The sequence below is a fragment of the Ovis canadensis genome, chromosome 2, assembly GCF_042477335.2.
Source record: "Ovis canadensis isolate MfBH-ARS-UI-01 breed Bighorn chromosome 2, ARS-UI_OviCan_v2, whole genome shotgun sequence".
Classification (NCBI taxonomy): domain Eukaryota; kingdom Metazoa; phylum Chordata; class Mammalia; order Artiodactyla; family Bovidae; genus Ovis; species Ovis canadensis.
The window spans coordinates 195,806,967-195,834,587 of NC_091246.1; the positions used below are offsets into that span (position 1 = coordinate 195,806,967).

At 38.4% G+C, this 27,621-nt stretch overlaps 1 protein-coding gene across 2 annotated transcripts in view; it reads left to right on the top strand.

The window, feature by feature from the left end:
- CNTNAP5 (contactin associated protein family member 5) overlaps window positions 1–27,621 on the top strand; it is a 1,084,456-nt gene that overhangs the window by 916,263 nt on the left and 140,572 nt on the right. For both annotated transcript variants that reach the window (XM_069579468.1, XM_069579469.1), the window contains exons 18-19: window positions 11,958–12,197; window positions 19,378–19,602. In XM_069579468.1, the coding sequence (XP_069435569.1) occupies window positions 11,958–12,197; window positions 19,378–19,602 (465 nt within the window). The remainder of the gene's footprint in view (window positions 1–11,957; window positions 12,198–19,377; window positions 19,603–27,621) is intronic.

Genomic DNA, 27,621 nt, shown 5'->3' on the forward strand with positions numbered 1-27,621 from the left:
ACATATATAAGGTATGAAATATATATACATATAAGGTATGAAATCTCTCTATATACGGAATGTGTTTCTGAAATGGATAACCAACAAAAATGTATTGTATAGCACATTTAACTCTGCTCAATGTTATGTGCCAGTCTGGATGGACGGGGGGTTTGAGGGGATATGGACATGTATATGTATGGCTGAGTCCCTTCACAATTCACCCGAAAATATCACAACATTGTTATTGCATATACCCCAATGCAAATGTTTTTGCTGTTTAAAAAATTAAAATAAAAAGATATTGAAAAAGAAAAATATGTTTCTGAATTTCCTGCTCTGTTTTATTTATGTAGTTTTCTTTCTAGGTCCTGTTTCAACATCATACTTATAGGGTATATTTTAATATTGAATAGAACATCCATCTCTGCTCCACCCCTCTCCAACCCACACAAGGATAGATGATTCCTTTTCAACACTCTGTTAACTATTAATAATTATTTTCTTTATGGTTCTTAGAATTCGCTTTTCATGTTATATGAAAATAATTTTTCTTGGGTTATTCTCTGGGATTTTATTGCATTAAAGAGAATAACTATACATTCCTAAATTATATCAAAGCATGTTCCATCTATTCTAAATGAGTTAAGGTAAATTTTCTTTATTTTCCTTTTTACAGTGATTTACAGTCATAGATCTTAAGTTAATTTCTAGATGTTTGGTTGCTTTTTGTTGATGAATAAGATTCTTTTCTTGCTATCACATGGTCTAATTGGTTATTGTTGCTCTATAGGAACATTATTGATTTTGTATATTGATATTTATACCCTCCACATTCCTGTATATTTATTATGATTGGAATAGCTTGCCATTTTTATTTTGGGAGCTAGAACTAAGGATGGAGGTTCATAGCACTGTACAGGATGGGAAGATCAAAACCATCCCCAAGAAAAAAGAAATGAAACAAGGCAAATGGTTGTCTGAGGAGGCTTGATAAATAGCTGAGAAAAGAAGAGAAGTAAAAGCAAAGGAGAAAGGAAAATATACACCCAATTAAATGCAGAGTTCTAAAGAATAGCAAGGAAAGATAAGAGGCCTTTTTAAGAGAACAATGTAAAGAAATAGAGAAGAATAATAGATGAGAAAGACTAGCTCTCTTCAAGAAAATTAGAAATACTAAGGGAAAATATCATGTAAAGATGGACATAATAAAGGATAGAAACAGTAAGAAGCTAACAGACATAGATTACACAGGGGAAGTGACAAATAGTTTCAAGGGATTAGATCTGATAGAGTGCCTGAAGAACTATGGATGGACATTCATGACATTATACAAGAGACGGGGATCAAGACTGTCCCCCAAAAAAGAAATGCAACAAAGCAAAATGGCTATCTGAGGAAGCCTTACAAATAGCTGTGAAAAGAAGAGACGTGAACAGCAAAGGAGAAATGGAAAGGTATACCCATTTAAATGCACAGTTCCAAAGAATAGCAAGGAGAGACAAGAAAGCCTTCCTCAGTGATCAGTGCAAAGAAATAGAGAAAAACAACAGAATGGGAAAGACTAGAGATCTCTTCAAGAAAATTAGAGATGCCAAGGGAACATTTCATGCAAAGATGGGCACAATAAATGACAGAAATGGTATGGACCTAACAGAAGCAGAATATATTAAGAAGAGATGGCAAGAATACACAGAAGAACAATACAAAAAAGATCTTCATGACCCAGATAATCATGGTGGTATGATCACTCACCTAGAGCCAGAAATCCTGGAATGCGAAGTCAGATGGACCTTAGGAAGCACCACTACGAACAAAGCTAGTGGAGGTGATGGAATTCCAGTTGAGCTATTTCAAATCCTGGAAGATGATGCTGTGAAAGTGCTGCATTCAATATGCCAGCAAATTTGGAAAATGCGACAGTGGCCGAAGGACTGAAAAAGGTCAGTTTTCATTCCAATCCCAAAGAAAGGCAATGCCAAAGAGCACTCAAACTACTGCACAATTGCATTCATCTCACATACTAGTAAAGCAACAATCAAAATCCTCCAAGTCAGGCTTCAAAAGTACATGAACTGTGAGCTCCCAGATATTCAAGCTGGATTTCAAAAAGACAGAGGAACCAGGGATCAAACTGCCAACATTCACTGGATCATGGAAAAGCAAGAGAGTTCCAGGAAAAAGCATCTATTTCTGGTTTGTTGACTATGCCAAGACTTTGACTGTGTGGATCATGACAAATTGTGGAAAATTCTTCAAGAGATGGAAATAATAGACCACTTGACCTGCCTCCTGAGAACCTGTATGCAGGTCAGGAAGCAACAGTTAAAACTGGACATGGAACAACAGACTGGTTCCAAATAGGGAAAGGAGTACATCAAGGCTATGTATTGTCGCACTGCTTATTTAACTTATATGCAGAGTACATCATGAGAAATGCTGTGCTGGAAGAAGTGCAAGCTGGAATCAAGATTGCTGAGAGAAATATCAATAACCTCAGATATGCAGATGACACAACCCTTAGGCAGAAAGCTAAGAACTAAATACATGATGAAAGTGAAAGAGGAGAGTGAAAAATTGGCTTAAAACTCAACATTCAGAAAACTAAGATCATGGCATCTGGTCCCATCAGTTCAGTTCATTTCAGTTCATTCAATCAGTCATGTCCAAGTCTTGCGACCTCATGGATTGCAGCATGCCAGGCCTCCCTGTCCATCACAAACTCCCAGAACTTACACAAACTCATATCCATTGAGTTGGTGATGCCATCCAACCATCTCATCCTCTGTCCCCTTCTCCTCCTGCCTTCAATCTTTCCTAGCATCAGGGTATTTTCAAATGAGTCAGCTCTTTCTGTCACTTTTTGAAAATAGATGAGGAAACAGTAGAAACAGTGAGAGACTTTATTTTGGGGGGCTCCAAAATCACTGCAGATGGTGATTGCAGCCTTGAAATTAAAAGACACTTAATCCTTGGAAGAAAAGTTATGACCAACCCAGACAGCATATTAAAAAGCAGAGACATTTCTTTGCTAACAAAGGTCCATCTAGTGAAAGCTATGGTGTTTCCAGTAGTCATGTATGGATGTAGAGTTGGACTATAAAGAAACCTGAGCACCAAAGAATAGATGTTTTTGAACTGTGGTGTTGTAGAAGATTCTTGAGAGTCATTTGGAATGCAAGGAGATCCAAACAGTCCATCACAAAGGAAATCAGCCCTGAATATTCACTAGTAGGACTGATGATGAAGCTGAAACTCTAATACTTTGGCCACCTATTGCAAAGAACTGACTCACTGGAAAAGCCCCTGATGCTGGGAAAGACTGAAGGTGGGAGGAGAAGGGGATGACAGAGGATGAGATGGTTGGATGGAATCACTGGCTCAATGGACATGAGTTTGAACAAACTCTGGGAGTTGGTGATGAACAGGGAGGCCTGGTGTACTGCAGTCCATGGGGTTGCAAAGAGTTGAACACAATTGAGCAACTGAACTGAGCTGAACAGGCACAGAAGAGATTAAGAAGAGGTGGCAAGAATGAAGAGCTACAAAATAAGATCTTAATGACTCGGATAACCATGATGATGTGATCATTCACCTAGAGCCAGATATCCTGGATTGTGAAATCAAGTGGGCCTTGGGAAGCATTACTATGAAGAAAGCTAATGTAGATTATAGAATTTCAGCTGAGCTATTTCAGATCCTAAAAGTTGTTGCTCTTAAATCACTTTACTCAATATGCCAGCAAATTTGGAAAGCTCATCAGTGGCCACAGGACTGGAAAATATAGTTTTCATTCCAGTTCCAAAGAAGAGCAATGCCAAAGAATGTTCAAACTGCCCTGTGATTGCACTCATTTCACATGGTAGGAAGGTCCATACAATTGCACTCATATCACATGCTAGAAAGGTTATGCTCAAAGTCCTTCAAGGTAGTCTTCAACAGTTTGTGAACCAAGAACTCCCAGATGTTCAAGCTTTATTTACCAAAGGCAGAGGAACCAGAGATCAAATTGCCAGCATCCATTGAATGGTAGAAAACATAAGAGAATTTCAGAGAAATACTAACTTCTGCTTCATTGTCTATTCTAAAACCTTTGACTGTGTGAATCACAGCAGAATGTGGAAAATTCTTAATGAGATGGGAATACCAGTATACAGTACCTGCCTCATGAGAAACCTATATGCAGGTCAAGAAGCAACAGTTAGAACTGCACATCAGAACAATGGACTGGTTCAAAATCAGGAAAGGGCTCAGTCAAGAAAAGCTCTCCAGAAAGCAGGAATAGAAAAATCTAAGAAAATGAAAGACTATATATTGTCACCCTGCTTACTTACTTCTATGCACAGTACATCATGTTAAGTCCCTGGTTGTATGCATCACAAGTTAGAGTCATGATTGCCAGGAGAAATATCATATGTATCAGAAATATCAGATAACCTCACCTATGCAGATGATATTACCGTTATGGCAGAAAATGAAGAGGAACTAAAGAGCCTCTTGATGAAGGTGAAAGAGGAGAGTGAAAAAAAAATTAGCCATAAGCTCAAATTCAAAAAATAAGATCATGGCATTCAGGTTCATCATTTCATGGCAATGGATGGGGAAGAAATGCAAACAGGGACAGATTTTATTTTCTCAGGCTCCAAAATCACTGCGGACAAGTGACTGCAGCCATGAAATTAAATGTCACTTACTTACTCCTTGGAAGGAAAGCTATGACAAACCTGTGCTGTGTGCTCAGTCACTTCAGTCTTGTCTGACTTTTTGCTACCTATGGACTGTAGCCCACCAGGCTCCTCTGTCCATGGGATTCTCCAGGGAAGAATACTGGAGTGGGTTGCCATGCCCTTCTCCAGGGGATCTTCCCAACACAGGAATCACAAACCTAGACAGTATGTTAAAAAGCAAAGACATCAGTTTGTCTACACAGGTCCCATATAGTCAAAGCTATGATTTTTCTCGACTGTAAACCAAGATGGACCATAAAGAAGGCTTAGTGTCAAAGAACTGATGATTTTGAACTGTGATGCTGGAAAAGACTCTTGAGAGTCATTTGGAGTGCAAGGAGATCCAACCAATCCATCCTAAAGGAAAGCAATCCTGAATATTCATTGGAAGGACTGATGCTGAAGCTGAAGCTCCAATTCTTTGGCCCCCTAATGCCAAGAGCCGACCCATGGGAAAAGACCCTGATGCAGGGAAAGATTGAAGGCAGTCGGAGAAAGGGATAACAGAGGACTAGATGGTTGGATTGAATTACCGATTCTACCGGCATGCGTTTAAACAAACTCTGGGAGACAGTGAAGATCAGGGAAGCCTGGCACACTTCAATCCATGAAGTCACAAAGAGTCAGAGATGACTGAGAAACTGAAAAAAAAAAAAATCCCCATTTAACTTTGTAGACTTCCAGTTAGTGCCACCTGCATTATTTCATAGTGTGTGTTTATTGATTCCTAAGCAAGCAATCTCTGTATCTAGGAAAAGGTAAACAGATACATGCCTTATCCTTAAGGAAATGACATTTTGCAGTTAAAACTTCCACTAGGATTTCCTTCTGGTACCTAAATTCTGCCAATTGAAGGGGCAGGAACAAAAGAAAAAAGTCACTGATGGTTAGCGCATTTGTTTTGTTTTGCTTTGTTTTGTTAAACAAGTACATGCTAAACGTGCTGCTACTGTAGAATTTGAAATCTGGGTAGTAATGCATCTGCATGTCACTCAATTCTTGACTTTAGGCAAAGTAATTTATATAGATAACAGCTGCTCCAAGTTCAAGGAGAGAGAAAGTGTGAGAGGGAGAGTATGACACTGCGTAGTTTTGTGAAACAGGACCCTGACCTGGCACATCCAGTGTTGTTCCAGAGAAAAGGTCCTCAGCAAAGGAATTTTGTTTGAATGTGTGTGATCCAGACTGCAGGCACACATGAGAGAAACAGAGGCTCTTGTTCAGGGAGGGTACAAGGAAATGAGGTGTTTTTCTGGAAGCAATGAGCGTTTGTTGAGCTGACACAGGGCAATTTTCTAAGACAGATTAAGAATGATGATGGTAACCTTTTTAAGAGTTGATTCATACTCAGTCCAAGGAAACATCATCATAATGAAGACACTTAATATCAAGGGCCAACAGAAGAGATTCATATAAAATTGCTTCTATGTAGGCAGGTGAACTAATAGTTTAGGCTGTCCAGAAGATTGGTGTGGAAGAGAGAATAAATGTACATGTGTACATTACTTGGTGGGAGAATCCACAGAAAGGATGAGAAGAAGAAAGTAGAAGCAGTACTTAGTTGTAGTACTGACCCAAACTGTAACCAAAAGTGGGGTCTGGCTGCTCACTGCTTGAAAGTCAATACTGGAGAGGAAAGCTGGTAGAAAGTAAAGTTTTCTTTATTTTGGAGGTTGCCAACTTGGGGAGAGGGCAGACTCCTGTCCAAAGTGACAATCAGTGCTCAACTTTTAAAGGGGAGGTTCAGGGGTGTATAGGCAGAAGGAGGGGGCTACATGCAAAAACAGCAGTCAGTTCTAACAGTCTTTTGAAATTGGTCATGTAGTGGACCGATTAGCATCATCTGGATTGTTTTGGGCACAATTATCTTCAGTTCTGGGTGGATTTGTTCCCATTTCTTTGGGACCAGTTCTCCAAACTGTGATAACTTATGTAATGGCTGCAATCTGGTCATCATGTAGTAAACTTCCAGCTGGTGGAGGTTTCAGTATGTACAAGACAGCTCATAGGGGATGGCTCAGAATATTATCATATATGCTGAGAAGGAACTAAAGGTCCTTGACTTTGTTTAGTGGCTAAACTATTATTTTGTCCTGTTTGACTGCTTTCCTTTCTTTCTGCATCTTCTCACTTCTCTGATTAAATTTATTCTGTGACTAAGGTTTTTCTACAGACAAAGGCAGGCAGAGGACATGGGGCAGGGGAGGAAGGACCATATATCCTTGCTCCATTATCAAAATAGTCTAATCAAATAGCTCATTTTAGGATTTTTAGGGCTTTGAAGGTATCCAGGCATTGAAGGTCAAGAGATCCCAGTCTGACTCCTGGCTCTGGAATTGATTCTTGACTTTGGCCAAAGCAATTTCTTTGTCATTAAGTTTCTCCAACTCTGTAATGTGAATAATATGAAGAATTTCTTCTTTCCAAATGAATATTAAATGAGTTAGTTATACAGTTTCTAGCATATAGTATGTTTCAATTTTTTTTTTTAGAATTGGAAGCGTTGTTCTGATTCTTAAACACATTGCTTAATCTAGATTAAGTGCAAGCCTCAGAAACATGATTCTCAGCTATTTTAAGAATAACTTCTTTTTATTACTATGTTTCTTGTGGTTCTTTTCCCAAGTTTATAGTAAACTCTAGGCAAGAAAAAGATAAATAAGATAAAAATTTATGAGACCAACAGCTGAAAATTCAAACACCTTCAAGGGCCAGAAAGGCAGTCTGAAAGAATGAAATTGTCCTGGTAGGGAATGGGGCCAAGTGGACAGTTCTTATCCTGTCATAAAGGAACTGATCCCAGGGCAGCTGAGCTTTGTCAAGCAGGAAGTAGCTTTTTTGTTAACAGGTCTTCAGATTTTTAAATGGAAGGCTTACTAGAATTTTTAAAATTATTCATATTTATTTACTCTGGGCCAAACCCAGTGCCAAAATAAGGGTATGGTCTTTTTCGTTTTTAAGTTGAAGTATAGTTGATTTACAAAGTTGTGTTAGTTTCAGGTGTACAGCAGTGATCAGTTATACAGATACATATTTTTTTCATATCCTTTTCTGTTATAGGTCATTACAAAATATTGAGTGTACTTTCCTGTGCTAAACAGCAGGACCTTGTTGGTTACCTATTATATATAGTAGTATGTATCTATCCATAGGGTCACAAAGAGTGGGACATGACTGAAGTGACTGAGCACAGCACCCACAAGAAACTTAAACAAGTATTTACTGGGTCTCCTGTTATAGCAGGAGAGAGTGAGAACAAGTAATATGTTCCTTTGCTTGCTTTCTGAGTAGGGATCTAGCTGATTTCTTATATGGTGTGAAGGTAGGGACAGGTCCAGGAGTCAGGCCAGAGGGATGGTTTAGATGGAATCAGTCCTGAATATTCACTGGAAGAACTGAGGCTGAAGTTGAAGCTCCAATACTTTGGCCTTGATGCCAAGAGCTAACTTGTAGGAAAAGCCCTTGATTCTGGAAAATACTGAGGGCAAGAGGAGAAGGCGGTGACAAAGGATGAGATGGTTGGATGGCATCATTGACTCAATGGACATGAGTTTGAGCAAACTCTGGGAGATAGTGAAGGACAGGGAAGCCTGGTGTGCTGCAGTCCATGGGGGTCACAAAAAATCAGACACAATGGAGTGACTGAACTAAATAGATGGTGTTGTGTGCAGGGGGCATGCACAGTACTCTGTTCTGATTTTTCAGAAGTGGGAGTTGGGTTCTTTTTTTTTTTTTTTTTTGTATCTTGTTGTCTATAAATTTGGAGTGGGAAATGGCAACCCATTTCATTATTCTTGCCTGGAGAATCCAATGGACAGAGAAGCTCGATGGGCTATAGTCCATGGGGTCACAAATAGTCAGACCCAACTGAGCAACTGAGCACACCCCCACATCCATAATTTGCCCCAATTGTGAACACACACAGTTATTTTCAGTCCCTTACAGTTTCTTTGTATTTTGTTGCTCGAGGAAACATTTCTCCAGGTGCAAGCACTGCAGCAAATAAATGATCATCCCAGGTCCCAGCTTTTCTCAGTTTAAGGAATTAAAGTGAGGGTGAGAAGAATTCAAGACTGTGGCTCTTAGTGTGGAGAGATGCTGATGGATCCAAAGATAATTAAGGGTGCAGATGAATAGGACAGGACTGAGGGAGAAGGACGTGTGTGAGAAAGGGGAGTGAAGATTGTGGCAGCACTTTCTGTATAGTATTCAAGTTTCAGGGAAGATTCACACCTCCACCAACACAACACAAAATAGGTGACCTTGTCAGAAAAGGGAGCGTGCTTACCACCTGATTGGGCATGACTGTGTGGGTGGGGAGCATCTTTCTTGAAGCACTCTATTCTTAGTCTACAATATTGCCTCTCCATAAGAAAAAGGAGCCTAACCTCTAGTTTTTCTCCCTCTTAAAGAATAAAAAGCAGCCAGGAGAAAATGGAAATTTAATTCATTGTGCAATTTGGTTCATATTCATTGTGTCATTGTGTTTTACCAGCATCTGCAATTGAAATGACCCCCTTATTTAAAGCATATAAAGTATATGTCTCAAACACCAAGGAGTGTATTTCTGCTAGAAACACCACCCTAGCCACTTCTTCACTTATAAACGTGTTGACTAAGTCACACACAAACAAATGTGTAATAGATCTTGCATTCTCCACCTCTGCTTAGAAGAAAAATGCCACTAACAAGATATATGAAGAGTTATACAAATCCACCACAGGGAGTGACTACAAAATAAGGGGAAAAATAAAACAAAACATTTGCCTACATAAATTCTCCTCTCTTTATTCTACACCATCTCTAGGAAAGAAATAATGAACCTTTCTTCATGATCTGCTTGTGTTTATAATTGATTTATCTTGTGGTTAAAAGGAGATTTACTCACTAAAATTGAGACAGACAGGAGAAAGCAATTTGGGTTTGACCTTCTGGCCTGCTTGGGTATCACTTATCAGAACTGAAAACAGAGTGGAGTTCTATCACTCCTTCAGAATAAAACATTAAATTAATTCTTTAGAAACATTTTGTCCCGATCTTGCAGGAGCAGCCAGTGAATACTGTATATATATTTATGGATCTGATAACCTGGTGTGATTCAGAGATGGCAGAATTCTCCCCACTTCCAACTCTTGCTTTTTGAAAATCCTTTTTATGTGTTTATTTTTATTTGTTTATATTGCTGTACCAGGTCTTAGTTGCAGCATGTGAAATCTAGTTCCCTGACCTGGGATTGGACCCTGTATCCCTGATTGGGAGCTGGGAGTCTTAGCCACTGAACCACCAGGGAAGTTCCTCAACCCTATTGCTAACTAACATTTTGTCCACCCTGCCATGCTTGCAGATGTTTTATTCACATTATATATTCATTTATCTAACTTACAGCTTTGTTTCTTATTTATTGTAATATTCCTGGTCAGAGATAACATATTTAAAATTCATATTTGTATCCACTTTGGTATGAATATATTTTTATCGAGTCACTTGCTGGACCAGGATTTAATAAAATTTTAGCATGAATGATTACAAATAAATGAGGCTCAGAAAGGAGAGATGATTTATACAATAAACAAATACCACCTTATTACTGCCATTGTTTTCCAACTTACCTTTTCTCCATTAGGACACTCTGTAGACCTTGGAGACTTTAATGTGTCCTCCATTTTTCCAAGCAACTGTAGGCTTTAGGCCAAAGCACTGAACTTGAAATAGAATTTGTGTTTTGTAAGGACAGGCCGACTCTGTATTCTCTCTGAACTCTCCCAGAATTCCCAACACCAAATCAATAACTACTGATGGAATTTGGCTTAATTCTTGGCTTATTCTCTCTCTGCACACATTTCTCTAATATCCTCTGGTTTAAGTTGGTAGAATTCTATGTTTCCAACAGTGACAAAACATTCTGTCACTTTGAATCTCCTCTGTTCCTGATTAATTTGCAACAAGCATTGCAACTCTTTCTGAAGCCTTCAAGATGTACCCTCAGGAGAAAGTTGGGTTGCAATTCTTTTCTGCATTCCAGAAGAAGAAATTTATTTTCCAAATAATGATTTGGGGGTAATCACTGGGAGATATATATACATATACATGCATGCACACAGACACAGTCTACTAGTTCTAATCATTGTGAGGCTCAAGAGAAAAGAACAATGATTAAGCATGTAGCATATTCCATAATCTAAACTAAGCCTTGTAAATAAACACATGAAATAGACTGATTCTTATTTTAGAGATCAAGAAGCTGAGGCTTAAGGGATTCAGTCATTATGTGGTCATTATTGTCATTAGGTCTAATGGCTATTGGCATGGAGTTTGACGCCATGTCTGTCTGGTCCTAACATCCATCTCTTTATAGTACTTGACACAATGCTGCATAAGCTTTACAAAGTGAAAGTTGCCCAGTTGTGTCTGACTCTGTGACTCCATGGACTGTAGCCCACCAGGCTCTTCTATCAATGGAATGCTCCAAGCAAGAATACTGGAGTGGTAGCCATGCCCTCCTCCAGGGGATCTTCCTCCTACAGAGACCAAACCCAGGTCTCCTGCATTTCAGGCAGATTCTTTACCCTTTGAGCCACCAGGGAAGCCCAAGCTTTACAAAGCTTGTTGCCTTTTCTAACTCAGTGCAGCAAACAGCTTGCTTCCAACATTGTCGGAGGGACAGTCCCACTCTGAGCATTCACCTTCAGATAAATGTCTGCTATAGACAAAGATTGGGGCGTCTCTGTTAGCTCAGTTGGTAAAGAATCTTCCTGCAATGCATGAGACCTGGGTTCAATCCCTGGATTGGGAAGATCTCCTGGAGAAGGGAAAGGCTTCCCACTCCAGTATTTTGGCTTGGAGAAGTCCATGGACTGTAGTCCATGGGGTCACAAAGAGCCAGACACAAGTGAGCAACTTTCACATCACTTTAGAGGAAGAATACATTTTATTTCATTTGCAAGGAGCCCAGTCATCTGAAGTTTCTATGTTAAACATGTCAAGTGGAGGATTCCACATGAACCATAGTTTATTTTTTTTTATTTATGTATTTATTTTTCGAGTGGGAGAGTACTTTTTCCAGCCTGGAAACACATGCCCTTTTCCCCAGGCTCTTTGAATTTCTAATTCTCACCGGAAACTTTAATAGAAAAGTCCAACACATCATGCCAACAGATTACTAATTAACTATTACCAGTTTGGGGATATTAAACCTCAAAAATGTGAGAACGGTACCTTATATTTTTTCTCCTTTTATTTTTCACTGCTCAGGGGGAACATCATCAAGACAGAAAGGCTTCCTAGGATGCATACGCTCCTTACACTTGAATGGGCAGAAACTGGACCTGGAGGAGAGGGCAAAAGTCACGTCTGGAGTTCGGCCAGGATGCCCGGGCCATTGCAGCAGTTATGGCAGCATCTGCCACAATGGGGGCAAGTGTGTGGAGAAGCACAGTGGATACTTCTGCGACTGTACCAGTTCACCATATGAAGGACCCTTTTGCAAAAAAGGTACAATAGAAATCTATGTTTTCCCCACAGGTTGTGTTTTAGTGCCTACAGATTGTAGACATGTCACAGGAAACTCGTGCCCTTAGAGAGTCCTCAAACATTCGTTTATTCTCCCTCAATTTCTCTCTCTGCAGACTCTCTGGATTGCTTCTCAACATAATTACATATACACATCCTTCATGTGTGTGGTGGAGAAGGAAATGGCCACCCACTCCATTATTCTTGCCTAGAGAATCCCGTGGACAGAAGAGCCTGGTGGGCTACAGTCCATGGGGTCACAGAGAGTAAGACACGACTGAAGAGACTTAGCAGCAGCAGCAGCAGCAGCAGCAGCATGTGTGTGGATACTGGCAGTACAGTTGAATAGGATAGATAAGTAACAGGAAAACACACTTGATGTGGCCTAGAGCCAGCTGAGCCCTGGGAGAGGTGGCCTGTCATTTCTGTTGTGCTAACTTTCCTAATTCCAAATTCTTCATCCAGAAGTGTGATCAAATAATCATAGAATCTAGCCCTGGAAAATCTTTAGAGACCTTGAAGCCATCCTGAACCATTTTTACAATAGGGAGTGTATAGGTAAGTTAATAAAATCCATATCATGTATTTAAAAAAAATAAAATCTCTCAATTCTGCAGGTGACATGAGTGGGGTCTGAGGCTCTAAAAGCCTTGCCCAAAGATTCACATTTAGTTCCTAGGGGACTGAGAATGGAGCACAGGCATCAAAACCCCTGCCCTAGTACCTTTCCACACTTTCCAAATCCTATAAATTAATTTCATTGGCAAAAGCTAATCATGTTGGATACACACACTTGAACAAGGAATGATGCTTATGGTGTAAATTCTCTAGGTAAATTAAAACTGACTACAAACTATAAAAATTCACGATTCAGTATCAATACCTAGTGTTTTTCAACTAGAAGGACAACGATTTGGTCTACTATCAATCTTTGCAGACTCTCCTAAATTTATTCTATTGATGGAAAATAAAGATTGTTGAACAAAGAATGTAAGCATTAGTTCAAGAACAGCATTTAAACTATTAAAATAAAATATTTTAATCACTGTGAAACACCATTTACATACAAACAATGATAGGAATTACAAATAATTCTCATCAGTTCATGAAAACACATCTTTCAAGCACCAGTAACAAACAATATTTCATTTCATTCAACTTACTCCTAGAATTTAAAAATAATAGGGAAAAAAACCCTACTGAATGTTCTTTTTAAAAGACTGCAATTTAAACTCTTCATTCATTGATGCTGGCCTCCTCCCCAGTTAGTTTGAATCATTTGCTTGTTGTTACTGGAAAGCATTGTGCTCCTTGGGAGAAAATTACCGGTACAAATTTTAGGGCCAGCAGAATGGCAGGCGTGCATGGAAGGCTGAGCTAAAGCAGGTCCTGTGTTGGTGGGCTGTTCATGTGAGCTCCTGGGTTTTGACATTGGTGGAAGTCTGTTGAATAATTTCCCTGGAAATTTGGAATGCCACCCTTAGACTGGCTCTACATGCTAGAAGAAGCAAATGCAGAATAAATATTATCAAGCCCAACTCACTAAAATCTGCTAGTATTATTTTACAAGATCTATAACCAAGTGTTAGTTTGGGAAAAAATAAAATATAAAGAAAAATGAGAGAACTCTATGCATTTCTCCAGAGACATTTTTCAAACATCTCATAGATCATCTCACTCTAAGTTTAGCCTAATTTCCCATTGGTTCCTTTCTCTGAAACAACTCCTATTCATTATCTTCTGTCCATGCCACTGCATCTTTTGACTGTATTTGTTGAAATATCTGCTGTGCTCTCTTCCCACATTTTAGTGTGATCTATAAGAAAAATGGACAAATATGTACTTAGCCTTTTCAGCTTGCTTCATATTTCACTGTTTGTGAACTTTCTCCCTATCTCATAAATCTAAGGAAACAATTCCCTTTATATTCTGCAGTTGCAAAGTATGTAAGATGAACCTTCTATCCACATCTTTGAGCCATGTCAGTTGACTCTGGGAAATGTGGCTTTGGAGTGAAATGGGAACCCTTAGCTCCAAGATTGTCCTAGACAAGGCTGTTCTCTACTGGAAGAGGCTTCTATGCTAACCTTTCATGTATATTTTAGGGGATGCAAATCTTGGAAATATCTAGGGTGGAATTAAGAACATTTGTCCATGACAAGTGACTGGCCTAGAACCACCATCTATTGACCCATTTTATGTTTCCGATCTGGATATAAACAAGTACTAATCACAAATTAGCTATGACTTATGGACTGCAGCTTTTATTCCATATGCCCAAGGTATGATGGAAGAAGTAATAATACATTTAACATATGAGAACTCTGACAGCCATATTGGTTTAGTGACTTACACTTTTTGACCCTAATTTCATCCTATTACAAGAATGTGGTCAGTCAGTTCAGTCGCTCAGTCATGTCTGACTCTTTGTGACCCCATGAATTGCAGCATGCCAGGCCTCCCTGTCCATCACCAACTCCTGGAGTTCGCTCAGACTCACATCCATTGAGTCGGTGATGCCATCCAGCCATCTCATCCTCTGTCATCCCCTTCTCCTCCTGCCCGCAATCCCTTCCAGCATGAGAGTCTTTTCCAATGAGTCAACTCTTCTCATGAGGTGGCCAAAATACTGGAGTTTCAGCTTTCCAAAAGACACCCAGGGCTGATCTTCTTCAGAATGGACTGGTTGGATCTCCTTGCAGTATAAGGGACTCTCAAGAGTCTTCTCCAACACCACACTTCAAAAGCATCAATTCTTCAGTGCTCAGCTTTCTTCATAGTCCAACTCTCATATCCATACATGACCACTGGAAAAATCATAGCCTTGACTAGATGGACCTTTGTTTGCAAAGTAATCTCTGTGCTTTTCAATATGCTATCTAGGTTGGTCATAACTTTTCTTCCAAGGAGCAAGCGTCTTTTAATTTCATGGCTGCAGTCACCATCTGCAGTGATTTTGGAGCTCCCAAAAATAAAGTCTGACACTGTTTCCACTGTTTCCCCATCTATTTCCCATGAAGTGATGGGACCAGATGCCATGGTCTTCGTTTTCTGAATGTTGAGCTTTAAGCCAACTTTTTCACTCTCCTCTTTCACTTTCATCAAGAGGCTTTTTAGTTCCTCTTCACTTTCTGCCAAAAGGGTGTTGTCATCTGCATATCTGAGGTTATCGATATTTCTCCTGGCAATCTTGATTCCAGCTTGTGCTTCTTCCAGCCCAGCGTTTCTCATTATGTACTCTGCATATAAGTTAAATAAGCAGGGTGACAATATACAGTCTTGACGTACTCCTTTTCTTATTTGGAACCAGTCTGTTGTTCCATGTCCAGTTCTAACTGTTGCTTCCTGAATTTAAAAAAAAAAAGAGAGAGAGAAACACACAAACAAAATGATAAAAAATAGGATTCAAATATGTAAGGTTTTTTATTGTTTTGTTTGTGTGCTTCTCTCTTTTTTTATTACTGAGATGTAATTTACATAACCAAAATGTATGCTTCTAAAATGTGCAATTCAGTTTTTTTTAATATGTTTACAAAGTTACACAACTATTAGCACTCCATAATATGTTAATAAAATGGAATAGATAGAATTTCTCAGCTACCACTATATGCAAAGGAAAGAAATACAAGAAAATTGGATTTTCTTTTTGGTAGTTGTTTTTGAATGATAAGATTGGTTTTTATTTTTCTAGATTTCTGAGTATATTTTCAAATAGAATTCCAAATATACTATCTAATGTTTTTAATAAGCATTCCTATATAATTCAATTTTAATGATTGCAGTATATTCTATCTGGTGGAATGGCTTCTGTGTATTTAACCCATTCTATCACTGGAGCATTTTACTGAAGCGATCGTAGGACTCTGGTACCAGACCTACATGTGTTCAGAATTCTGGCTCATCTACAGTCTACACTGTGTGATGCTGGTTGTATAATTCGACCTCATGATTCCATGGTTTTGTCACATGTAATATGTGAAAAATTTAGAAATTCTTTGTGAATTTCTGCCATGGAAATTTAACAAACACTTCACAAAGCAATGGAGATCATGCCTGGCATATAAAGTGTCATTAAATTGCCCGTATCATTATTTGGGAATAATCATCCCAAATAATGTATTATCATTATTTTAGATTAGCCCAAATTTTGTACACAAAAAATGCTATAGAACTTCCCTGGTGGCTCAGATGGTAAAGTGTCTGCATGCAATGTGGGAGACCTGGGTTCAATCCCTGGGTCAGGAAAATCCCCTGGAGAATGAAATGGCAACCTACTCCGGTACTCTTGCCTGGAAAATCCCATTGATGGAGGAGCCTGGTAGGCTACAGTCCATGGTGTCGCAAAGGGTCAGACACGACTGAGCAACTTCACTTTAACAATGCTATGATAAGCATATATATATTAATTATTCCCTTATTAATGGAATTTCAATGAAAAACAGTATACATATATTTAGTAACTAAGCAATTGTCAAAAACTTACTGAAAAAAATGATATGATATATACCTTCCTGCCAACTTGTATTTTTTTTTTACTTTTTATTGCAGAAAAATTAAATTATGTACTGCAGTAGAGAGAAAGGTTCCAGAACTTCCAGGCATCCCTTACTTAGCTTCAACTGTTATTAACTCATGATCATTTTTATTTCATCTGTAAGCTATCATCCCTCCTCCTCTTTTATTATAGTGAAGCAAATTCCAGGTATCACATAAGTTCTTCTGTAAATATTATAATATGAATTATTAAAAGATAAGAACTCATAAAAGCATGTATCCACAGACTGGTATTAATAAGAAAATTTTAATGATTTTTGAATACTGTGAATATCCACTCAGCATTCAAATTATCATTTCTTTCATTTATTTTCAGTTTTTTCAAAGTTTTTCTAAACCAAGTACAGCCTGACTGATTCTATAGAACTGCTAGCCTATTCATTAAGGCCTAATCTTTATACTTACTCTAATTCTAAATCTATTTCTATTATTAAGACCAGTTGTTTATTGAATTCCTACTATGTGCTGTTCTTTTGCATCCTTTCTCCCAACCCTTCTCCTCACCATGAGATTGAATTCATTCCTGTTTGTGTTAGCCTGAGGTTGAGAGAGTCACTTAGGAGAGCAGGAGAAGGTCATAGCACCAGGGTCCAGGCCCAGGTTAATCTGCTCCGAGGCTACCAGGGGTACAAGTTCTCTCCAGCATCACCTTGTCTCCTAGCACCTCCTCTGAATTCCTTGCACACTTTCAGACCTAGTCATTACCAAGCTCTTCTTTCAGTTCTTCTCAGGCTACTCCTGATCACAGAAGGCTCCACCTCTGGGATTCACTGTCTTTGTCATTCTCACATCATATCCAAGGCCACATTCCATCAGTCTTATTTCTTTTCACATGTGTTCTGTCTTCTCCAAATCTAATCAGCACAGTTCTTTCCATGATGTAGGTGATGAAAGGATGTTGCCAATGTTGGTTATTGTGATCCTAGAGTTTTATGATGGTTATTAACAATAATCACCTTCAAGTGAAGATTTTTCTGACATTTAGCCCAGTGGTTTCAGATGTTCAGATTAATCACAGGGCTTAAATATGATCAGAGAACTCAAACTCTTAGATTATAAAAGAAAGGAAACAGGGAATAAATCAAATTCATGTGTTTCGCTGAATTTAAATTGAAATTCACAGTGTCTAAGTAATAAAAATAGTTATAACTGAGGCTAGGGAAGGAGGAAAGAGAAATTTGATAGGATAACTCTAGTTTAAAAAGTGTTTTTCATTTTAATTTACTGTCCCAAGTATAAAGAAAAATGTAATATGAATGCCCATTTAATATTCTTAGTATTTAATATACAGAATGATCTGAATTACACTTATATTCGAACACACATACAAACATACTATAAAGGCCATTACTATTTTAACTAGAAGATAGTAGCTCAAAATGCCGGCCACATGTCCCTGAAAAGATTCACTTATGAAAAGAGCTTGAAAAAAAATAAGAAACATGCTTAAATCAAGCTGATGATCAGCTAGAATCCTCCCAGTTACCAGTGTCTGTGTATATCTCTGTAATGAGGAGTACTGATGCTATTCTAATCTGCATGAGACATACAAAACACTCTTCCTTGAACTTTTAGAGAAGAAGGAACCGGTATTCCCAACCTGCTAAGTAATATGCATAAATATGCCACTTAAATTTTCTTTTGACACCATTACAGACTGTTACAGAATTTTCACAAAAGTAGAACAAATCTGCAGTGGAATTAGAACACAAAAGCCAGATTATTTATGTTCTAGGTGCCACTGATTCAATCAGAGAATTTCATGGGGATAGTCAACCTATCATTCAGGAAAAAGAGAAATTAATCATGTTAATATAGATTCACATGTTTTTCTTTAACCAACAAAGACCTATTGTATATCAGGGAACTATACTCAATATTTTGTAAAAACCTATAAGGGAAAAGAATTTGAAAAGAATAGATACACCCCTATATGTATAACTGAGTCACTGTGCTGTACACCTGAAACTAACACAATATTGTAAATCAACTATCCTTCATTTAAATAAGTAAAATAAAATAATTGATCTAGGAGTTGGATACCTGTGCCTTTCCCACTGTTTCCATGGATTTCCTCTCCTTCATTTCTGTTGGTCCTCACACTTTTTGCAATACCATAGAGAATTACTTTTTCTCCCAGTATCCTACTCTCAGTAGTTTTGTGCCCACTCAACATCCTCCCAACCCATGAGAAAAACATACAAATTATAAGGATTTCAGTTTTGAAGGAAAGAGAATCCAACGCAGTTTATTTCTACTGTGCAGGAGGTAGGGACATCTCATCTTTGTTTCTAAAGAAATCAACCTGGCACATGGTAGTTATTCTGCAAATATATGTGAAACCAGGCCTACATTTCACAATGAACATCTGAGCTTTCTCTTCTAGCCATGCAAGCTTGTTCAAGGTGATTAACCCTGGCAAGCCTCATGTTTCTGCTTTGTAAATAGGAATGATGATTTCTGCTGCTTTAAAATTATCGTGGGAAACATATTCTATAATTCATGTAATCGTCACACAGTGACCGAAGTGTAGGAAAGAAGGAGTAAACAAGCAATGATGACTCTCCTGAATGTTTCAGTGTGTGCTTTCTTCTCTGATATTTTGCAGAGGTTTCTGCTGTTTTTGAGGCTGGCACTTCAGTAACTTACATGTTTCAAGAACCCTACCCAGTGACCAAGAATGTGAGCCTCTCTTCTTCAGCGATTTACGCGGATGCAGCCCTATCCAAAGAAAACATTGCACTGAGCTTTGTGACAGCCCAGGCACCCAGCCTCTTGCTATATATCAATTCTTCTTCTCAGGACTTCCTGGCTGTCCTGCTCTGCAAGAATGGTGAGTTCTGATTACATGAAGCCTGTGGAGTGTCATTCTGGACTGGAGGGCCAGTGCATGCCCTCCAGAACTCTGCATAGTTTCAGTTTTAATTTGGTCCCACTGGGCAGCTTATTTCCAGATCTCCAGACCAACCTTTGGTTGTGCTTTACCTAATGAGTTGCATTGGTACTCAGGACCTGTGTCAATTCTCTCCTGAAGTTGCAAAGGCATTGGTTTTAATTTACTTTAAATATGTAGCATTCATTCTTTAGTATTTATTCTGTGCTGGAATCAATTAAGAACAAAGGAGATCATCAGCATATCTGAATTTCAGAAGGACACGCATGACATATATCCTGTCATCTATGCTGCAGGATCCTTTACTGAGGGCTGTTAAAACAATTGGCATAAATGCAGGCTGTTTTAATACAAGGTGATTGCCTTGGTCTTAAAGAGAAGCAATATAAGTGAGTCATAACCTTGTGGAGTATGGGGCTGGGTGCCGGGAATCAGGTGTTGGAAAGATTGTGGGCAAAATGAAATATGCAAAGATTAGAATAATAAAGGGATGAGAATCCGATTCATACAAGGAATGTTGATGGACATCAACACTGAACATTTTAATGTCTGTTAGCAGAAATCAGGTTTCCTCCTCATATGACTTAATTCCACCCTGCAGTGATGAGAATCATTTATGCAGTCATGGCCAAGGACACTTTGAGATCAAAATCCTAGAGCATGATTAGAACAGTCCAAGAGGGCAGAGGTGGAGAGCCACATATTGTGTTCTCAAGGAATTCTTTCTCATGATCGAGAATGTCTTTCTTCTCTTGTAACCTGCTATATAGTGAGATGAGTTTGGGCTTTTGGACCATCCACCACAGGGATGGACTATGAGGGTGGGGAGGGTGGCATACAAGAAGCCAGGGATACACACTGCGCCCTCTCTAGACCTTAGATGGAAACTCTAGAAATTTCTCTTCCTCTATTTTCCTTGGATTTATTCTTCTATGTATCATCTTGCTTTCCAGTTTTTTATGACGCAGAAAACTAAGAATAATAGTCAGACCATGGGTTGAATCGGGCCTGATTTACAATAGCAACAATGGCTAACTCTAAAGGACTCATTCATTCTAAAAGCAACATGGAAGGGAAGAAAAAAGAGAAATAGGGATAATGAGTGGTCAACCAAGAGTAAGAGTAATGGTCAACCAACTTAACAGTAAGAGACTCTACAAGAGAAAAGGAAAACATTACATGTTATTAGACCTCTTATTTATTAGCAGATTTTATATGATTAGGACCATTATAGCAACATGTCAGTTTTTAAATCTTGCCACTATAATGTCTTTGTAAGGTCAATAAGGCTGGCTGAGGACATGGAGGCATGGATTAATTGATTAACCATGAGTTAGGCCAGCCAGCTAACTCATGACAGCTGGGACCAGATGCTGGGTCTCTGAATAATCAGTAATCTTTCCTCTAAACTAGATCATTCTCCTCTGATGTGACTGAATTATAGTCAGATGATTACAGAGATGAAAGATTTCCTCCAAAGCATCTTTTGGCTATGGTTCTATGAGCACTTGCCTATGGATACAGATAATGCATATCAAATATATATATATATCAGATTACATATCTATTACTCTGTATACCTTATTATTTATATATACATATATCAAACTGTACACCTGGGCACTCTTCTAATTAATTAATTAATTAATATAATTAATGTAAAGATCACTTAGGCCCAATACTCCTGTGTGATTTGTGGTATTTATATAATTAGTATCTTAGGGTTGTAGAATCTAATGCATATAGTTGTTGTTCTTTGTTGTTTAGTCACTAACTCAAATCCAACACTTTTGTGACCCCATAGACTAGCTCACCAGACTCCTCTGTCTGAGGATTTACCACTGAGCCACCAGAGAAGCCCTAAGGCATGTAGACAGACATTCAATAACTTGCTTAAAATATCACAGTAAGAAGAGCTGGGTTTCAGTCTTTCCTCCTAAAATCTAGTAGACAGTCTGTAGCCTAAGGGATAAATTAAACATGTTATATACATACATATATATATATATATATATATATATATATATATATATAAATTGCTTGAAAAGCAGCACATTTTAAATAAACTTAATTGGGAAGACATTCTTTTTTATAATTGAATTGTAGGTGGTTTAAAATGTGTTAGTTTCAGGTGTTCTGCATAGTGATTCAGTTATATATTAAACAATTTTCGGTAATTAAATTGTTAGTCACTTATTCATGTCCAACTCTTTGAGACCCCATGGACTGTAGCCCATCAGGCTCCTCTATCCATAGAAATCTCCAGGTAAGAATACTGGAGTGGGTGGCCATTCCCATCCTCGGGGGATCTTCCTGACTCAGAGATTGAGCCTGGGTTTCCTTCACTTCACGTGAATTCTTACTCTCTGAGCCATCAGGGAAGTCCAGTTATATATACATATCTGTTATTTTCAGATTCTTTTCCCTTATAGGTTATTATAAAATATTAAGTATAATTCCCTGTGCTATACATTATCTATTATATTCAGATTATTTTACCTTATTGGTTATTATAAAATATTGAATATAGTTCCCTGTGCTATATAGTAGGTCCTTGTTGGTTGGAAGGCAATCATGAATTCTTTCTTAACCTCTATTTTCTTATACTCTAAAGCCTCACTTCACTGAAAGCTCTACCTACCCTAAAGGCATTTACATGCTTGAAACCCTGGTTAAATGCTGGAAGCAAGGAGATACATATGCCGTGTTTGTTGGCTTAAGCTTAAATCTCAGGGCTGGTGTAAAAGTCTTACAGGTCACTCAAATATATAGGAAATGGATTTCCAAGCTGTGGTTAATAATAGAGTGTTCTCCCTCCCCTCACTCAGTTTCAGAGAATTAGTATTCCCCACCTCCACCTCATCCCACCCCAAGGTTCTAGGAAACTCTTGTTGAAGCACTGGAAGACTCAGTGATTCAGGATGCTGGACATTTCCTGCTATCTCTTTTTCCTACAGAGAAACAACTAAGATGTGTGCTCATTCATTCATTCTTTTTTTCTAACTGAGGCATAGCTGCTTTACAATGTTGTACAAAAAAATGAATGGAATACACGCATACACATATCCCCTTCCTATGGGACCTCCCTCTCCTCTCCACAATCCCAATCCTCTAAGTAGTCAGAGACAACCAAGCTGAGCCCCCTTTGCTATACAACAGGTTTCCCCTAGTCACATCTTAATGCTACTCTTTCAGTTCATCCCACCCTCCCTTCCACCCCTGTGTCCACTAGTTCATTCTCTACATCTGAGTCTCTATTCCTGCCCTACAAATAGGTTCATCTGTACCATTTTTCTACATTAAACATACATATATTAATATACGAAGAAGGCAATGGCACCCCACTCCAGTACTCTTGCCTGGAAAATCCTATGGACGAAGGAGCCTGGTAGGCTGCAGTCCATAGGGTCGCTAAGAGTCGGATATGACTGAGCGACTTCCCTTTCACTTTTCACTTTCATGCATTGGAGAAGGAAATGGCAACTCACTCCAGTGTTCTTGCCTGGAGAATCCCAGAGACGGGGGAGCCTGGTGGGCTGCCATCTATGGGGTCGCACAGAGTCAGACACGACTGAAGTAACTTAGCAGTAACAGTAGTATTAATATATGATATTTGTTTTATTTACCTGATATTTATTCTGTATGACAGACTCTAGGTCCATTCACATCTCTACAAATTACCCAATTCCATTATTTTTTATGTCTGAGTAATATTGTTTTATTTATACATATCACGTCTTCTTTATTCATTCATCTCTTAATGGACATTTAGGTTGCTTCCATGCCCTGGCTATTGTAAATAGTGTTCCTCTGAATATAAGAGTGTATGTGTCTTTTTGAATTATGGTTTAATCTAGGTATGTGTCCAGGAGTGGGACTGCTGTGTCTCTGGGTCATTACTAGTCCCCCAGCATAGGATCAGGACCTACGGAGACTGAACAAAATAAGCAGGATACAGTGTACAGTGCTGTCTCAAAACAAGAAAGAAGAGAGACTCAAACACAACCTTCAGCTTTTTCAAAGACAGTCTAGATAAAGGAACTTTAGTTGCCCAGATTCTCAAGCAATCTAGCTGTAAGTTAGATTTTGCCTAACTTTAAGGATGAATTTACTAAAAATTCAGAGATTATAACTGTAGAGTAATATACCTGGTAAAGAATCCGCCTGCCAATGCAGGAGATGCAAGTTAGATCCCTGGATCAGGAAGATCCCCTGAAAAAGGAAATGACAACCCACTTCAGTATTCTTGCCTGGAAAATCCCATGTACAGAGGAGCCTGGCAGGCTACAGTTCATGGGGTCACAAAAGAGTCGGACATGACTTAGCAAATAAACAACAACAAAATACGTTGTGTGACAGTGAGTTTGTCATTGGAGGTCTTCAAAAAATAATTATATGGTTTGTTACAGAAACTATAATAACTCTAGCAGTGGATGGCAGAGAAAAATAACCTCAATTTCTTGGCAAGTTTTAGGTTTTGTAATTCTCTTTTCCACGTCTATGTAGTCTTACATTTGTATTTCTTTTTACTATAGCTTCATTCATCGACTTGGAAATGCTTGTATAAGGAGTTAAGAATTGGTATTCTATAAGTTGGGCTTCCCAGGTAGTGCTAGTGGTAATGAACCCACCTGCCAATGCAGGAGACTTAAGATACTTGGGTTTGATCCCTGAGCAGGGAAGATCCCTTGCAAAAGAAAATGGTAACCCACTCCAGTGTTCTTGCCTGGAGAATCCCATGGACAGAGGATCTTGGTGGGCCACTGTCCATTGGGTTGTGAAGAGTCAGAGACAACTGAAGCAACTTAGCACACACACATTCTTTAAGTTAATAGCATTCTTTAATATTTTTCTTTAATTTTATATTGGGGTTGCAAAAGAGTCAGACGTGACTTAGTGACTAAATAATAACAAATAGTTGATTTACAATGTTGTGCTAGTTTCAGTATTCAACAAAGTAATTTAGTTAGGCATAGTCATATATTTATTCTTTTCAGATTCCCTTCCATTATAGATTACTACAAGACATCAAATATAGTTCCCTGTGCTGTACAGTAGGTCCTTGTTGTGTATCTATTTTATATACAGTATAAAATAGTAGTAGTATAAAACACACACTAGTGTGCATCAATTAGTCTAAAACTCCTAATTTATTCCTCCCCCCATTTCTACTTTTGTAACCGTAAGTTTGTTTTCTGAGTCTGTTTCTAGTTTGTAAATAAGTGCATTTGTATTATTCTCTTAGGTTCCACTTATAAGTTATATCATATGGTATAATATCTGTCTTTATGTCTAACTTACTTCACTTAGTCACAGAGAACAATACCTGTCTCCTTCATAAAGCTGTTATTAAGAAAGATGAATTACTGTGTAGAGATGTGCTGCTGATATTAGAAAATACTATATAGTATTTGTACACAATTATTATTACTGCAGCTTTGTAAATAGTAAGCTGACTAGCCAAGATTTTATTATTACCTTCATTTCTTCCACAGCAACATCAATAAAAAGAGATTTATTTTGGGAAAACAAGGGTTCCTACAATGTGTTTCCAGTATGTTCATAGTATTAGTGTTATGCCCAAGTCGCAAAATCTCCCAATGACCACCAGGGAGCTGGTATCCAACGCAAAAACAAGAGAGTTTTTATTACCAAGCTCGAGCGGCTAAGGAGAGGAGCCCCGAGTTTTGGATTACACTGCTTTTATTGGGAATATTCAGGTGAAAGGGTAAAAAAGGGGGTGTTCAGGCTGAAAGACTACTGATTGGTTACCCTCTTCTATAGGGTTGTGTGTGGATTTCTGATTGTTTTTTTTTACTTCCACAGTAAATCATTACTTCCAAGGTTAATCACAAAGGTAAATCATTACTTCCAAGGTAAATCACAAATTCTTGAACTTAAAGTCAGGAGGTTTAACCTAAGGGCTGATTGGCTTGTGCACAGTGGAGCAAGTTTAGGCAATATCCAAAGTCTGAGTCTGTTTGCCCGGTACCTTTGCAAAATGGAGCTCTTTTATAAGATGGAGTAGCTTAGGCTCTTCGTTAGGTCACTAATCTCATTGCCAGTGAAAGATATGGAGAACACTGAATCGTAGCAAATTAGAAATATTGCTAATACAACTTTGATACATTTCAGTGTAAAATATGCCTCCAAAAATATTAATGGAAGTAAAGAATTCTTACAGATTAAAAAAAATGAAGAAGAAGGAAGAGTAGGCCAGCAAAGATAGTAAACTTTGGGATAGCGATTAGGAAAGCAAAGACAGTTAATTTGAAAGAGTCTCTGGCAGGAATTTAAAAACTTTTTTGTTGGTGTATAGTTGATTTACAGTGTTGTGTAGTTTCACGTGTACAGCAATGGAAAGGATTTTATAATAGGATTGATTCACACCTTCTGAGGTGGAGGGAAATGTTTTCTGTTAGGACAGCTTTCTTAACCTTTCTTTGATTTAAGATACCTTTGGGAATATAGTGGAAATTATGAGGAGAGGGTCGCTCTTAAAATGAGTCTTTCTTTGTTCCCAAGAGGAAGAAAATGCCCACAGCCAACATCATACAAAATGGCTTAAATTTTGGCACTCTGGGTTAAGAAGCCAGGGCCTGGAGACCAGTAGATGAGCTGTATAAATACTGAACAAATTCCTGGCTTGCAAATGTATTTAATAAGGGCATCCAGGCCAGAGGAGACAGAACAATGGAATTCAAAGCCATGCTTGTAAATTTCTCCCTGGCAGGGTTTAATCTGGCAGCTTTAGAATTCTCCTTTGTCCTTTATCATTGTTCTTGAATTTCCTCCAATTAGAGACATTCAGGTTAAGCTGTTGCTGTCTTTTCAAATGAAAACAGGTTCTTCCTAAAGGAAGAAAAGGATTTTAATTTCTGAGATGGCAGAACAGAGGCAGAAAGGGAGACATTTTGGGGTCAGAGAGTCCTTAGGAAATAGAAAGCAACTGTGCTTCCAGAACCTGGGGTTTGGGACCACAGGCAATGGCAGTTGGAGGAAAGGGAGCAGTTGAGGGAGGAAAAGAGTTTAGAGAAGATGAGAATGTTCTAAAGAGACATTTAACTTTCACAGCATTTTATTGAGTGATGGCTCTGCCATCCTTCAGTACCAGGAAGTTCTCCTTCATACTTGTCATTTAACAAATATTCACAGAGCACCTCCCTTGTGGCAGGCACTATTTCCTGTGTAGGAGAGACAGAGATATACAAGATCTTGTCCTGCCCTTAACCAGCCTAGTCTAGTGACAAAGTAAAAAGCAAACAAAAGCAACAATGTGTCATGTGTCATGGCTAGCATAGAGGCTCAGGTAGAGTGAGCAAGTCTTCCTGGGAGGTAGGGTCAGAAAACCCTTCGTGGAGGTAGTGACTCTTAAATTGGTCCCTGAAAGATGTCAGTGTTCTTTACATGACATTATACTTGTTAACAAAATAAGTTGTTTTGATTGTTTCTCATTTTCTCCTTTTTATTCCCAGTACTATGTTCGATACAGGATACAGGATGCTTGGGGCTGGTGCACGGGGATGATCCAGAGAGATGATATGGGGTGGGAGGTGGGAGGGAGGTTCAGGATTGGGAACTCATGTACACCCATGGCCGATTCACGTCAATGTATGGCAAAACCGATACAGTATTATAAAGCAAAATAAAGTAAAAATAAAAATTAAAAATTAAAAAAAATAAAGAAAATTACTTAACAACAACAAAAAAATATTCCCAGTACTTATGAAATATTTTTTTAACCAATCAATTCCCATTTCTACTCTTTTATCATCTGTTCTTCTTGACTCTTTGATGGCAGGTTAAAAAAAATAAATTTAAAATGTGTGATCATTTTAAGACCATCAGTCTTGGGTGAAATGACTTCTGCACAAAATCCAAACAGGACTCCAGGTCACCTTCCCTCTGGCTCCTCAGCTGCCCTCCAGCACCAAATGGTATATCTATCTGACTTTCCTT